Source organism: Salmo salar, chromosome 04, assembly GCF_965601325.2.
Source record: "Salmo salar chromosome 04, fSalSal1, whole genome shotgun sequence".
Classification (NCBI taxonomy): Eukaryota; Metazoa; Chordata; class Actinopteri; order Salmoniformes; family Salmonidae; genus Salmo; species Salmo salar.
In genome coordinates this window covers 22,479,936-22,496,255 of record NC_138294.1, presented here as the reverse complement: position 1 = coordinate 22,496,255, position 16,320 = coordinate 22,479,936, and the positions used below count along the sequence as shown (strand labels likewise).

Genomic DNA, 16,320 nt, shown 5'->3' with positions numbered 1-16,320 from the left:
GATTCCCGGTCAGAATATTATCGCTTTTTTTATGAGAAAAATGGCATAAAAATTGATTTTAAACAGCGGTTGACATGCTTCGAAGTACGGTAATGGAATATTTCGAATTTTGTCACGAATTGCGCCATGCTCGTCACCCTTATTTACCCTTTCGGATAGTGTCTTGAACGCACACAAACAAAGCGCTGCTGTTTGGATACAACTATGGATTATTTTGAACCAAACCAACATTTGTTATTGAAGTAGAAGTCCTGGGAGTGCATTCTGACGAAGACAGCAAAGGTAATAACATTTTTCTTATAGTAAAGCTGACTTTGAGTGCTAAACTTGCTGGGTGTCTAAATAGCTAGCCCTGTGATGCCGGGCTATCTACTGAGAATATTGCAAAATGTGCTTTCACCAAAAAGCCATTTTAAAAATCGGACATATTGAGTGCATAGAGGAGTTCTGTATCTATAATTATTAAAATCATTGTTATGCTTTTTGTGAACGTTTATCGTGAGTAATTTAGTAAATTCACCGGCAGTGTTCGGTGGGAATGCTAGTCACATGCTAATGTAAAAAGCTGGTTTTTGATACAAATATGAACTTGATTGAACAAAACATGCATGTATTGTATAACATAATGTCCTAGGGTTGTCATCTGATGAAGATCCACAAAGGTTAGTGCTGCATTTAGCTGTGGTTTGGGTTTATGTGACATTATATGCTAGCTTGAAAAAATGGGTGTCTGATTATTTCTGTCTGGGTAGTCTGACATAATCTAATGTTTTGCTTTCGTTGTAAAGCCTTTTTGAAATCGGACAGTGTGGTTAGATTAACGAGAGTCTTGTCTTTAAAATGGTGTAAAATAGTCATATGTTTGAAAAATTGAAGTTTTTGCATTTGAGGAATTTGAATAACGCGCCACGGGATTACACTGGCTGTTGCGTAGGTGGGACGATTTGGTGCCACCTAGCCCAGAGAGGTTAATGTGTTTGAGCCAATCAGCTGTGTTGTGACAAGGTAGGGGTGGTATACAGAAGATTGCCCTATTTGGTAAAAGACCAAGTCCATATTATGGCAATAACAGCTCAAATAAGCAAAGAGAAATGACAGTCCATTACTTCAGTCAATCCAGAAAAGTGCAGTCGTAAAAACCATCAAGCGCTACGCTGAAACTGGCTCTCATGTGGACCTCCACAGGAAAGGAAGACCCAGAGTTACCTTTGCTGCAGGGAAGTTCATTAGAGTTACCAGCCTCAGAAATTGCAGCCCAAATAAATGCTTCAGTGTTCAAGTAACAGATATCTCAACATCAACTGTTCAGAGGAAACTGTGAATCAGGCCTTCATGGTTGAATTGGTGCAAAAAAACCACACCAATAAGAGACTTGCTTGGGCCAAGAAACACAACCAATGGACATTAAACCGGTGGAAATCTGTCCTTTGGTCTGATGAGTCAAAATGTGAGATTTTTGGTTCTAACCGCCATGTTTTTGTTAGATGCACTTGTTGAACAGATGATCTCCGAATGTGTCGTTCCCACCGTGAAGCATGGAGGAGGTGTGATGGTGTGACAGGTAGCCTCGTGGTTAGAGCATTGCGCCAGTAACCGAAAGGTTGCTGGATCCAATCCCAGACCCGACATGGTAAAAGTCTGTTCCGTCCCTGAACAAGGTAGTTAACCCACTGTTCCCCGGTAGGCCATCATTGCAAATAAGAATTTGTTCTTGATTGACTTACCTAGTTAATTAAATAAAAAGGTTAAAAACAAACGGTGTGGGGGTGCTCTGCTGGTGACACTGTCAGTGATTTATTTAGAATTCAAGGCACACTTAACCAGCATGGCTACCACAGCATTCTGCAGCGATAAGCCATCCCATCTGGTTTGCGCTTAGTGGGACTATCATTTGTTTTCAACAGGACAATGACCCAAAACACACATCCAGGCTGTGTAAGGGCTATTTGACCAAGCAGGAGAGTGATGGAGTGCTGCATCAGATGACTTGGCCCCCACAATCACTCGACCTCAACCCAATTGAGATGGTTTGGGATGAGTTGGACCGCAGAGTGAAGGAAAAGCAGCCAACAAGTGCTCATCATATGTGGGAATTCCTTCAAGACTATTGGAAAAGCATTCCAGGTGAAGCTGGTTGAAAGAATGCCAAGAGTGTGCAAAGCTGTCATCAAGGAAAAGGGTGGCTACTTTGAAGAATCTAAAATATATTTTGATTTGTTTAACACTTTTTTTGGTTACAACATGTATTATTTCATAGTTTTGATGTCTTCACTATTATTCCACAATGTAAAAAATAGTAAAAACGAAGAAAAACCCTTGAATGAGTAGGTGTCCAAACTTTTGACTAGTACTGTTTATAATGGATTGTGAACACAAGTCGATATTTATCTATGATACCTTTATTCATCACTAACATACTAATCCAGAGAGCAATTACAAAAATACATTTTTTTTTAAAGTTTCAATTTACATTGAGGGTTCTATACTTCTTAAAAGGCTGGAAGTGTCTTTCATCCTAAAACAAAGGAGAATAACAAATCGTAATGAAGTTAAACATAAATGCAGTATTATTTTATATACAGTAGATGGTGTATTAGCCTTGGTTAACATGAGGGAATACAACAGATCTACAGTACTTACATGTTGGCTATCCTTTCCAATCTCTCTTTCATATTCTCCTATAGAAAATGAGTCAAGAATAAATGAAAAACAAAGGGCTTGATTTCATCCGTATTGCGGAAGATCCGCGTAAAAATTCTAAGGTAATGTCCAGTTGACTCCTCATATGCAGAGTTTACCGTGAATGAAATCTCCTCAAACATTGCCTTTAAAATTTAAATTGACCTATAACGTGGATCTTTCACGATACTACAGATTGAATCCAGCCCAAATAGTCTGTTTCCATGACAGACATACATACATACACACACTTGTAATATCTGCCATTACCTCTGGGGGTGCCGTTGTCACACAGGGGCTGATGGGATAGCTAGCGGAAAGGGTGGAGGACTGAGGACGCTCACAGCCAGAGTTGTGTAGGAGGCTCTCTGGAGGACTGGGTCTTGACTCTAAGGGTATGTGAGCATCAGTTGAACTTTTATATCACACTGGGAATTTGATCTTTCTATTACTGTATTTCAGTTGTTGTATACAATGGCCTCATCAATGCTCTACTAAGATACTTTCACTGTCAAAATCAGTTCCAACCCGTGACTTCTGTTGCATTATCCGCCATGTGATTACTCCAACCTCCATTGATAAGTGATGACGACTCCTAGAGGGGAAAAAAACCCCAAAAACCTTGAAAGCTGTACATTTTTCCATCTTTAACCAGCAAACAGAGATACAGCAGACATTCTGGAATGGACTGACATCATTAGTTCAACATCTGCTTCCACTTGTCATTGGATAGAGGTACGGAGAGTTCTTTAGAAGCGTCTTCAGATCGGACAGATGTGGTGTAGAGATCCCCTCCTACCTGGGCCATGGCTGACACACATGCAGACACACAGTATCCAATAATCAATTTGCAGTGGCTAGGGACACACACACAGAGCCTACCTGGGCCGTGGCTGTGGAGAGGGTCAGTCTGGTCTCCAGCAGTAGCACTCTGCTCTCCAGGTTCTCCCACTGGTGCTTGTCTATAGTGATCCTCCCGGCCGAGGCCTTCTCTAGAAGCTCCAGCCTCTGCTCCAGGGCCGAGAGCCTCCCCAGCCTGGTCTGGACCTGCAGCAGCTGGGCCTCCAGCGCTGCCAGCCTCCCCTCCACCAGGTCCTGGAAGGGTGGTCACAATCCAGTCTGTGTGTGTGTCACTTTGGTGCTGTGTGTTACAGAGAGAAGGGCTGTGTGTGTCTGTGCTTATATTGTGGAGAAGTATGCTGGTACTCACTGTTTGAGGGACTGTAGGTGCTTGGTTCTGGACCTCATCCAGTCCCAGCCCCTCTTCCTCTTCATTATCTGAGGTTCTACTAGAGGAGACCCAGGAGTCACCACCAATGTGTCTCTCCACTAGTGGCCTGCTTAGGGACAACTGTGGGAAAGAACCATCTCACCTAATCATGTTAAGGCCGGGCCATGTACTCATGCAGCATTACAACGGACTATGTTATTATTTTAAAATGTTTTATTTAACCTTTATTTAACTAGGCTAGCTCAGGCCTCTTTGTTAAAGTGTAGAGAGTTGAACAGGTCTGTTGGTCTACACTGTCATGTCCTTGGCAAATACTTACTGTGGTGGCCATGGGATTCATCGTTTCAGCCTGAAATGGGAGAGCCTCACTTTTGGAGTCTGAACTCGAGGCCTGAAAAAGAGCTCTCGGCTTTGGCTGCAACACACACAGATGCAATACATGAACCTTTTCTTTTACCAGGTAGGCTATTGAGAACGCATTCTCTATTACAATACAGACATGGTCTAATCAAGAGGGTGCAATAGTTAATTGAACCGTGAATACCGCGTCATCATTATCATGTCGTTGATGATACTCTTTGCTCTAGGCTCGTCAAAGCTGAGGGAGACAGACTGACCTTGTTGCCTTTGCTGAGCTCTTTGTGTTTCTGCAGGGCGAAGGCGATGACGTCACAGAGGATGCAGGTCTTTCTTTCTGCAAAGCCAAACTGGAGGAACTGCTGCTTGGTCAGGACAGGTTTGTAGTGGAAGAGATCCCGCAGTACCTAGATGTGGGTGAACAATAGACAGTATGACACACACGGCTGAATTCTCCCTGCTGAAAAATTCTTTCAAATCAAAAATACACAAGGTTGTTTCATTCAAACAGTAAAAAATGCAAAGATCAAAACAACATTCATTGAAGATCACATTGCAAAGTATCTCGTACAGGGGTTTAACTCATTTTGCACTGGGGGCCACATTCGGTCTTCAAGAAGGTCCAGAGGGTCGCACTGAAAATGTGTTCACTTCTTCACCATCAAAACGTGCAAAGAAATTGTCCTGTATCCAATGCTTTAGAAATGTTCAATGCTACCCGACTGTCTAATACTTACTGTGGTGGCCATGGGATTCATTGTTTCAGCCTGAAATGGGAGAGCCTCACTTTGGAGTCTGAACTCGAAGTCGCTCTGGATAAGAGCGTCTGCTAAATGACTTAAATGTAAATGTAAATGTCTACAGTGAGGGGGAAAAAGTATTTGATACCCTGCTGATTTTGTACGTTTGCCCACTGACAAAGAAATGATCAGTCTATAATTTTAATGGTAGGTTTATTTGAACTGTGAGAGACAGAATAACAACAAATCCAGAAAAATGCATGTCAAAAATATTATAAATGGATTTGTATTTTAAATGAGGGAAATAAGTATTTGACCCCCTCTCAATCAGAAAGATTTCTGCCTCCCAGGTGTCTTTTATACAGGTAACGAGCTGAGATTAGGAGCACACTCTTAAAGGGAGTGCTCCTAATCTCAGCGTGTTACCTGTATAAAAGACACCTGTCCACAGAAGCAATCAATCAGATTCCAAACTCTCCACCATGGCCAAGACCAAAGAGCTCTCCATGGATGTCAGGGACAAGATTGTAGACCTACACAAGGCTGGAATGGGCTACAAGACCATCGTCAAGCAGCTTGGTGAGAAGGTGACAACAGTTGGTGCGATTATTTGCAAATGGAAGAAACACAAAAGAACTGTCAATCTCCCTCGGCCTGGGGCTCCATGCAAGATCTCACCTCGTGGAGTTGCAATGATCATGAGAACGGTGAGGAATCAGCCCAGAACTACACGGGAGGATATTGCCAATGATCAAGGCAGCTGGGACCATAGTCACCAAGAAAACAATAGGTAACACACTACGCCGTGAAGGACTGAAATCCCACAGCGCCCGCAAGGTCCCCCTGCTCAAGAAAGCACATATACATGCCCGTCTGAAGTTTGCCAATGAACGATTCAGAGGACAACTGGGTGAAAGTGTTGTGGTCAGATGAGACCAAAATGGAGCTTTTGGCATCAACTCAACGTGTTTGGAGGAGGAGGAATGCTGCCTATGACCCCAAGAACACCATCCCCACCGTCAAACATGGAGGTGGAAACATTATGCTTTGGGGGTGTTTTTCTGCTAAGGGGACAGGACAACTTCACCGCATCAAAGGGACGATGGACGGGGCCATGTACCGTCAAATCTTGGGTGAGAACCTCCTTGCCTCAGCCAGGGCATTGAAAATGGGTCGTGGATGGGTATTCCAGCACGACAATAACCCAAAACACACGGCCAAGGCAACAAAGGAGTGGCTCAAGAAGAAGCACATTAAGGTCCTGGAGTGGCCTAGCCAGTCTCCAGACCTTAATCCCATAGAAAATCTGTGGAGGGAGCTGAAAGTTCGAGTTGCCAAACGTCAGCCTCGAAACCTTAATGACTTGGACAAGATCTGCAAAGAGGAGTGGGACAAAATCCCTCCTCAGATGTGTGCAAACCTGGTGGCCAACTACAAGAAACGCCTGACCTCTGATTGCCAACAACGGTTTTGCCACCAAGTACTAAGTCATGTTTTGCAGAGGGGTCAAATACTTATTTCCCTCATTAAAATGCAAATCAATTCATAACATTTTTGACATGCGTTTTTCTGGATTTTTTTGTTGTTATTCTCCCTCTCACTGTTCAAATACACCTACCATTAAAATTATAGACTGATCATTTCTTTGTCAGTGGACAAACGTAGAAAATCAGCAGGGGATCAAATACTTCTTTCCTTCACTGTAGGTTTCATTTGAATGATTATTAGTGAGCTGGACACAGTCAAGAAACAGTATAAATGTAGGTCCATTATATTTTCTACAGTTTCCATTTGGTTTTAATCACTTTAAAAGTATATGGAGTTCGTTTTCCCTTCCAAAAAATGACATGTATCCTTGCCTCGATACACTTAATTCATGTGAAAAGGGAATAATAGGAGCTGGATCACATGACAAATCCAAACATTCTATTGATAATTGTAAAACTCACTATAGTTAACATGAGTTAAGGAAAGATGGCAGTACGTATGACAGGAGGGCTAAATGAGTGCTTTCCTGTTACACTGAGCAAATCGCAGAGCAAATGGCTTGTCTCCTCTCTGCACTGTCTTCTGTATGAAATGCTGCTGGTGTCGGCCCAATCTGTTTCCCATATTTATTTGTGTGTGTGTGTGTGTGTGTGTGTGTGGCGTGCGCACCAGCCAGGCGAAGCAGTGACTGGGCGCCAGCCATCGCACAGAGGTTCTCGCTCTTCCTTCTCGGTCTCCCTCTCCTCTCTCGCCAAAATGAACCAATGCTGTGAGAGGCAGATAGCTCGCCTGCGGCCTCAGCACTAAGGGAACAGAAGAGGGGATTCTGATCCGAGATGAGAACTTGGACCAACATGGAGTTCCTGTGTTCACCGCAGGAATCAGGATTTCATGTGATCCTTCATAAAACACAATTGCTCAAGGACACTGTGCTGCCGACCACCGGTTGCCAGCTGGAAGGAAACACCAGAGAGTGTGTTAAATACAGATGCTGCAGATCAGGGCCCGCTCAGTGAAAACCCTTCTGGTTCTGATAGCAGGGTTAACAGAGGCTACAGTACAGCCTCAACAGAAAGACTGAAAAAACCCCTGATGCATTTACACAAGTCATTCCTTCCAAGTCCTCGGTTGGTTGTGATGAGAGAGGAGCTGTAATATTAAAACGTGCGATGAAGGAAATGGCTTAGCCTTGACCAAGCACAATATCATGGAAAAAGGAATTCCGACAGTGGAGACCTATACCATTTCCCATAGATAAGAATGAATGGAATTCCTAGAGTACCTTAAGACTCCATTCATGTCATTTGAGCACCACAGGAATGAAAAGGAATCCCACATGTAGCCTACCCTTTACTTCTACAGGGGAAATCCTGCACTGTTTCAAAAGGACTTTATTGGTAGTGAGCGACGCAATAGCAATGTCTTCCGTGTGTGTGTATTAGGGGAAAATATTGCGGTTCAGCTCAAGCTCGGAGAGGTTAAACCACAGCAGAGCGTCTGGGTAGACAGCCGTTGGCCTCAGGAGACCCCAAGGAATAAACTGAAGTCAGTGTGCGACCGTTGCCTGTGAAGAAACAACTGGAAACACTGCCATTTTGAACCATTACGATGATAGCTGTGATGTATGAGAGAGGGGATCTAGAGGGGACTCCCTGCTATTAGGAGAAACTGTTCCATGTTAGAGAGAGAGACACTGCATGGGGCCACATGGGGAGAGCGGTGGTGGGGAGCCTACTGGAAAAAAGTAGGACCCAGGAAAGATCCCAGCACGCGGTGAATGAACAGAGCATTAAATCATAGGGAGGGCATGAAGGAACGAGGCTGGGAGATAAGTGAACTGGTCTGGATGTGGGATTGTTGCGGCGGCGTCAAGAAGACGCTCTGTGTCTTCTTCCTACCATACTAATGGAGACCGATGGAGTAAAATCCCTCCACTGTGCATGATGATAGCCTTACTATTTAACTATGTCACAGAAACATGTTAACCTACAGTACCAGTCAAAAGTTTGGACACCGACTCATTCAAGGGTTTTTCGGATTTTTTTATATTTTCCTACATTGTAGAATAATAGTCAAGACATCAAAGCTATGAAATAACACATATGGAATCATGTCGTAACCAAAACAAAGTGTTAACCAAACCAAAAAATCTGATCCTATTACTCCAGTGCTAGCCTCCCTACACTGGCTTCCTGTTATGATTATTATTATTTGACCATGCTGGTCATTTATGAACATTTTAACATCTTGACCATGTTCTGTTATAATATCCACCCGGCACAGCCAGAAGAGGACTGGCCACCCCTCATAGCCTGGTTCCTCTCTAGGTTTCTTCCTAGGTTTTTGGCCTTTCTAGGGAGTTTTTCCTAGGGAGTTTTTCCTAGCCACCGTGCTTCTTTCACATGCATTGCTTGCTGTTTGGGGTTTTAGGCTGGGTTTCTGTACAGCACTTTGAGATATCAGCTGATGTACGAAGGGCTATATAAATAAATTTGATTTGATTTAAACAAATCAAAATATTTTATATTTGACATTCAAAGTAGCTACCCTTTGCCTTGATGACAGCTTTGCACACTCTTGGCATGTGTTTGAGCCAATCAGTAGTGTTGTGACAAGGTAGGGTTGGCATACAGAAGATAGCCCTATTTGTTAAAAGGCCAAGTCCATATTATGGCAAGACTAGCTCAAATAAGCAAAGAGAAATGACAGTCCATTATCACTTTAAGACATGAAGGTCAGTCAATCTGGAAAATTTGAAGAACTTTGAACGTTTCTTCAAGTGCAGTCGCAAAAACCATCAAGCACTATGATGAAACTGGCCCTCATGAGGACCGCCACAGGAAAGGAAGACCCAGAATTACCTCTGCTGCAGAGGATAAGTTCATTAGAGTTACCAGCCATGGGCCTCCCGAGTGGCGCAGTGGTCTAAGGCCACTAGAGATTCTGGGTTCGAGTCCAGGCTCTGTCGCAGCCGGCTGCGACGGGGAGACCCATGGGGTGGCGGGTTAGGGGAGGGTTTGGCCAGCATGGACGTCCCATCGCGCACTAGCGACTCCTGTGGCGGGCCGGGCGCAGTGCACGTTGACACCAGGTGTACGGTGTTTCCTCCGACACATTAGAGCGGCTGGCTTCCGGGTTAAGTGGGCATTGCGTTAAAGAAGCAGTGCGGCTTGGTTAGGTTGTGTTTTGGAGGGTGCACAGCTCTCGACCATCGCCTCTCCCGTACGGGAGTTGCAGCAATGGGACAATTGGATACCACGAAATTGGGGAGAAAAAAAGGGTGTAAAAAAACACATTACTAAAGGACACCAATAATAAGAAGAGACTTGCTTGGGCCAAGAAACACAAGCAATGGACATTAGACCGGTGGAAATCTGTCCTTTGGTTCCAACCACCATGTGTTTGTGAGAAGCAGAGTAGGTGAACGGATAATCTCCGGATGTGTGGTTCCCACCGTGAAGCATGGAGGAGGAGTGATGGTGCTTTGCTGGTGACACGGTCTGTGATTTATTTAGAATTCAAGGCACACTTAACCAGCATGGCTACCACAGCATTCTACAGCAATATGCCATCCCATCTGGCTTGGGCTTAGTGATACTATCATTTGTTTTTCAACAGGACAATGACCCAAAACATACCACCAGGTTGTGTAAGCGCCATTTGACCAAGAAGGAGAGTGATGAGTGCTGCATCAGATGACCTGGCCGCCACAATCACCTGACCTCAACCCAATTGAGATGGTTTGGGATGAGTTGGACCGCAGAGTGAAGGAAAAGCAGCCAACAAGTGCTCATCATATGTGGGAACTCCTTCAAGACTGTTGGAAAAGCATTCCTCATGAAGCTGGTTGAGAGAACGTCAAGAGTGTGCAAAGCTGTCATCAAGGCTAAGGGTGGCTACTTAAACAAATCCAAATATATTTTAGATTCTTCTAACACTTTTTGGTTACTTCATGATTCCACGTGTGTTATTTCATAGTTTTGATGTCTTCACTATTATTCTACAATGTGGAAAATAGTCAAAATAAAGAAACACCCTTGAATGAGTAGATGTCCAAACTTGACAGGTACTGTACACTATTACCCTTAATAGATTATTTTTTTTAAAGAACACAATAGAATCAATGTGTGGATTTACCTTGTAGATGCATTCGATAAAACGTAGGTCATTCTTCCCAGCGAGTTCCACTCCGAAGACCACCAGGTGTTCAGCAAGGTATGGTGAATAGGAGATGAATGCATAACTCACTATGGGGAGAAAAGCAGAAGGATCCCCTTTGGCCAAGCTGTGGAGATAAAGCATAGATTGTGTTTTACAATGTGTACGACTGTTTTCATATGTATTAGTATCATTTAGGCCTAAAAATATATGACAATGCTCTGTTCAGACAGGTAAACCGATTTTAACAACTTTTTTTTTGACCAATCAGATCAGATCTTTATCAGAGCTGATGTGATTGGTCAAAAGCCCAATTAGCGGGGAAAAAAATAGAAGAATTGAGCTGCAACACACATTTTGACAATGGAACCCAAACGAGTTCGATAAAAAACACATTCAAAAAAAAGTGGCCAACCTTTGTCTCCCGATTTAAATTGTCTCACATCCACAGAAAATTGTATTTGAGCCATATCCTTTTTTAAATCCCCCACAAGCATATTGTGTTTGATGCTCTTCACTTCAAAAGGAATCCCTACTTCCCTGCTCATCAGATGTGCAGACTGGGGTCCTCGTCAGAGGGGTACCCACGGCTGGTTAATGTAAAGCATGTTTACAAACCGAGTTATAGTCGGGCAGGGCTCTGTACAACCCCCTCTGCCGCTTGCCGGAGACTTCAAAACAAACTCAGACCATGAACTGTACCCGTGGCTACAGCCCCAATCTGGATGTTTATAGGACTACAGATGTTTAGTCTGTCTTCCAGCCAAATCATTTAGTCTTTGTCGCAAATAGCACCCTATATAGTGCACAATTTTTTTTAAACAGAGCCTATAGCACGCAAGAGTAGTGCACTATCTGAGGAATAGGGTCCCATATGGGACACAATCTCGTGACTTTATCCTACACTACAGAGCAGGTTTGCCTATAGCACGCAAGAACATCATACAGACTGTTGATAATATTCATTCTAGCCTAAATTGTCATTCTTAATTCATCACAAGTTCCATATGTCATCACACTTGCAATGTGTTGGCACTTTCAAGCCAAATACTGAGTGTAATGGGCAAAGGCCATAGAAATCAGTGACCCCACAACCTGGATAAAGAGCTGGTCAGATATGCTCATCATAACAATGGGATCATCGGAAATTAGGCCCATGGTGGAACAAAATGTTAAATCATGAGAAATACTACCATATGCACACCTGCCTCTCCTTCAAGGTGTCGTCTGCCCAAAATATTCTTAGATACTGCATGGATGGTTAATATTTGTAGAATAATAGTGAAGACATCAAAACTATGACATAACACATATGGAATCATGTAGTAACCAAAAAATAAATAAAAAATTAAACAAATCCAAATATATTTTATGTTTGAGATTCTTCAAAGTAGCCACCCTTTGCCTTGATGACAACTTTGCACACTCTTGGCATTCTCTCAACCAGCTTCACCTGGAATGCTTTTCCAACAGTCTTGAAGGAATTCCCACATATGCTGAGCACTTGTTGGCTACTTTTCCTTCACTCTGCGGTCCAACTCATCCCAAACCATCTCAATTGGGTTGAGGTCAGGTGATTGCGGCAGCCAGGTCATCTGATGCAGTACTCCATAACTCTCCTTCTTGGTCAAATAGCCCTTACACAGCCTGGAGGCATTTTGGGTCATTGTCCTGTTGAAAAACAAATGATAGTGGGACTAAGCCCAAACCAGATGGGATGTTGCGTCATACTGATGGCAGTCTATGGACACTGTCTGGTCAACAGTACAGGCTGGTTGCAGTGGTGTACCGCCGTCCAATCTGCAGCAACTGCATGACACCACCGCGTCAGCATGTACCAACATGAATGTGTAACATTTCTGACTTGTAGATTCCACGCCCCGAAGAATTCTTGGTATTCTGGAGGCAAAGGGGGGTCCGACCCAGTACTAGACAGGTTGTAGCTAATAAACTGTCTGGTGAGTGAGTATGTACAGTGCCTTCGGAAAGTATTCAGACCTCTTGACTTTTTTTCACATTTTGTTACGTTACAGCCTTATTCCAAAAGGGAGTCAATAAAACATTTCTCAGCAATCTACACACAATACCCCATAATGACAAAGCAAAATGTAGAAATGTTTGCAAATTTATTCAAAATAAAAAACATACCTTATTTACATACTGTAAGTATTCAGACCCTTTGCTATGAGACTTGAAATTGAGCTCAGGTGCATCCTGTTTCCATTGATCATCCTTGATGTTTCTACAACTTGGAGTCCACATGTGGTAAATTCAATTGATTGGACATGATTTGGAAAGGCACACATCTATCTATATCTATGGTCCCACAGTTGACAGTGCATGTCAGGCAAAAACGAAGCTATGAGGTCGAAGGAATTTTCCTTATCGACAATATTGTGTCGAGGCACAGATCTGGGGAAGGGTACCAAAAAATGTCTGCAGCATTTAAGGTCCACAAGAACACAATGGCCTCCATCATTCTTAAATGGAAGAAGTTTGAAATCACCAAGACTCTCCCTAGAGCTGGCCACCAAGCCAAACTGAGCAATCTGTGGAGAAGGGCCTTGGTCAGGGAGGTGACCAAGAACCCGATGGTCACTGACAGAGCTCCAGAGTTCCTCTGTGGAGATGAGAGAACCTTCCAGAAGGACAACCATCTCTGCAGCACTCCACCAATCAGGCATTTATGGTAGAGTGGCCAGAGGGAAGCCCCTCATCAGTAAAAGACAGTAAAGACTCTCAGACCATGAGAAACAAGATTCTCTGATCTGATGAAACCAAGATTGAACACTTTGGCCTAAATGCCAAGCGTCACGTCTGGAGGAAACATGGCACCATCCCTACGGTGAAGCATGGCGGTGGCAGCATCATGCTGTGGGGATGTTTTTCAGCGGCAGGGACTGGGAGACTAGTCAGGATTGAGGCAAAGATGAACAAAGCAAAGTACAGAAAGATCCTTGATGAAAACCTGCTCCAATGCACTCAGGACCTCAGACTGGGGCGAGGGTTCATCTTCCAACAGGAAAATGACCCTAAGCACACAGCCAAGACAACACAAGAGTGGCTTCGGGACGAGTCTCTGAATGTCCTTGAATGGCCCAGCCAGAGCCCAGGCTTGAACCCGATCAAACAACTCTGGAGAGACCTGAAAATAGCTGTGGAGTGAAGCTCCCCATCCAACCTGACAGAGCTTGAGAGGATCTGCAGAGAAGAATGGGAGAAACTCCCCAAATCCAGGTGTGCCAAGTTTTGTAGCGTCATAGCCAAGAAGACTTGAGGCTGTAATTGCTGCCAAAGGTGCTTCAACAAAGTAAAAGGTCTGAATACTTATGTAAACATAATTCAAAAAATATAGAAATTAGCAAAAATGTTTTTTGCTTTGTCATTATGGGGTATTGTGTATAGATTTTAGGGGGGGGGGGGACAATTTATCAATTTTAGAATAAGGCTGTAACGTAACAAAATGTGGCAAAAGTCAAGGGGTCTGAATACTTTCCGAAGGCACTGTATGTATATATAGACACACTGAGTATACAAAACAGAACACCTGCTCTTTCCATGACAGATTGACCAGGTGAATCCAGGTGAAAGCTATGATCCCTTATTGATGTCACTTGTTAAGTCAACTTCAATCTGTGTAGATGAAGGGGAGGAGACAAGTTAAAGAAGGATCTTTAAGCCTTGAGACAATTGAGTCATGGATTGTGTATTTGTGCCATTCAGAAGGTGAATGGGCAAGACAACATATTTCAGTTCCTTTTAATGGGGTATGTTAGTAGGTGCCAGACGCACCAGTTTTTGTTAATGGCTGCAACACTGCTGGGTTTCTCGCACTCAACAGTTTCCTGGGTGTATCAAGACAGGTCCTCCACCCAAAGGACATCCATCCAGCCAACTTGAAAAAACGGTGGGAAGCATTGGAGTCAACATGGGCCAGCATCCCTGTGAAACGCTTGACACCTTGTAGAGTCATGCCCCGATGAATTGAGGCTCAGTGAGCAACTCAATATTAGGAAGGCGTTCTTAATGTTTGGTATACTCCATGTATGCTGCATACAATGAGCTCCAAAGGTATTGGGACAGTGACACATTTGTTGTTGCTTTGGCTCTGTACTCCAATACTTAGGATTTGACTATGAAGTTAAAATGCAGACTGTCAACTTTAACATTTTCATATAGACCCCCATTTTAGGGGACCAAAAGTATTGAGACAAATTAACTTGTGTGTATTAAAGTAGTCAAAAGTTTAGTATTTGATCCCATATTCCTAGCACGCAATGATTATGTCAAGAGTGTGACTCTACAAACTTGTTGGATGCATTTGCTGTTAGTTTTGGTTGTGTTTCAGATTATTTTGTGCCCAATAGAAATGAATGGTAAATAATGTATTGTCATTTGAGTCACTTTTATTGTAAGTAAGAATATAATATGCTTCTAAACACATACATTCATGTGGATGCTACAATGATTACAGATAGTCCTGAATGAATCGTAAATAATGATGAGTGAGAAAGTTAGACTCACAAATATACCAAGACACACTAACCTCTCTATTAAAATAACAGGGGAGATTAGCATTTGGGGGTGTATGATATTTGTGCATCTAACTTCCTCACTCATCATTATTATTATTCACGATTCATTCAGATCTATCTAATAATGATAGCAAAAATGGAGGGAACTATGTGCAAAAAGTGTTGTCATTTACCCTCAAATTAAAGCTGACAGCCTGCACTTTAAACTCAATCATTGTATCATTTCAAATCCAAAGTGTCAACCCACTGTTCACCAGTCTTGGAACACCTGATGATCAAAATCAGGTGCTGGAGTACAGAGCCAAACAACAACAAAATGGTCACTGCCCCAATACGTTTGGAGCTCACTATATATCAGAATGAATGAATATATGGGGGATTTATTTCTCCAATGTAAGCAAGTAAAAGTGACACAAATGTTCACACATCTCCTGCACTGCAACTAAGAGACTGAATAGTAGAGCCATCATGTGGCCATCCAACTGAACAACCACAACACAGGTGCCGACAGATTGTATAAGCTGGCTGCTTCCCTCAAAAAGTTTGGGAACGTGGCACAATTGTTTAGTTATCACTGGCACAATTTTTATCCATGACCTAGCTAACATACCCATTATAGTCGACCTCTCTTGGGTAATTCAATGCCCGTAGTTGAGTATTCAGTTTCCGAAGACATCCTTTCAAATCACCGGTTGACATCATTGTGGACCTTGAAGATGCAAATGACAGTCACAACAATTCTTCCATGAACTCTTTTACAACGAATGGATAAAACACCAACTAGCTAACTAACATAAACAATATAGCTATGTACGTGTTGGCTAGCTACCAACACAGCTTGCCAGCAAGTTACTTGCTATATTATAGGCTAACGTTAGATGTTGTTGAGGTGACACGTTGTTGCAGCTACTGAAACATACCATAACACAAAATATAATAAATTACCTTATATTTGAGTAGAAGTGCTAGCCAAATTGGCGAGCTAGCTGGACATGTATTTAGTTTGTTTTGCCCGGGTAAATAACATAATTGCCGCGATTGGCTGCCATGATAAGTGAATCAGAAAAACTAGAAGGAAGATTCATAGGAGCACATTCGTAGCTAGATGGCGCTAAAGGTTTTGTTGTGGACT

General features: G+C 42.9%; 1 protein-coding gene across 1 annotated transcript; it reads right to left on the bottom strand.

Annotated features, from left to right (window-relative positions):
* Window positions 1-2,383: 2,383 nt before the first annotated feature.
* LOC106602383 (centrosomal protein of 44 kDa) lies at window positions 2,384-16,276 on the bottom strand. The gene is made up of 11 exons (XM_014194982.3): window positions 16,134-16,276; window positions 15,799-15,897; window positions 10,633-10,780; window positions 4,528-4,674; window positions 4,230-4,325; window positions 3,890-4,030; window positions 3,562-3,774; window positions 3,208-3,274; window positions 2,950-3,068; window positions 2,641-2,678; window positions 2,384-2,515 (listed from the first exon to the last, which is right to left on the bottom strand). Exons 2-11 carry the CDS (start codon window positions 15,888-15,890, stop codon window positions 2,467-2,469), a joined length of 1,110 nt encoding a protein of 369 aa, XP_014050457.3. The 5' UTR covers window positions 15,891-15,897; window positions 16,134-16,276; the 3' UTR covers window positions 2,384-2,466.
* Window positions 16,277-16,320: the final 44 nt, after the last annotated feature.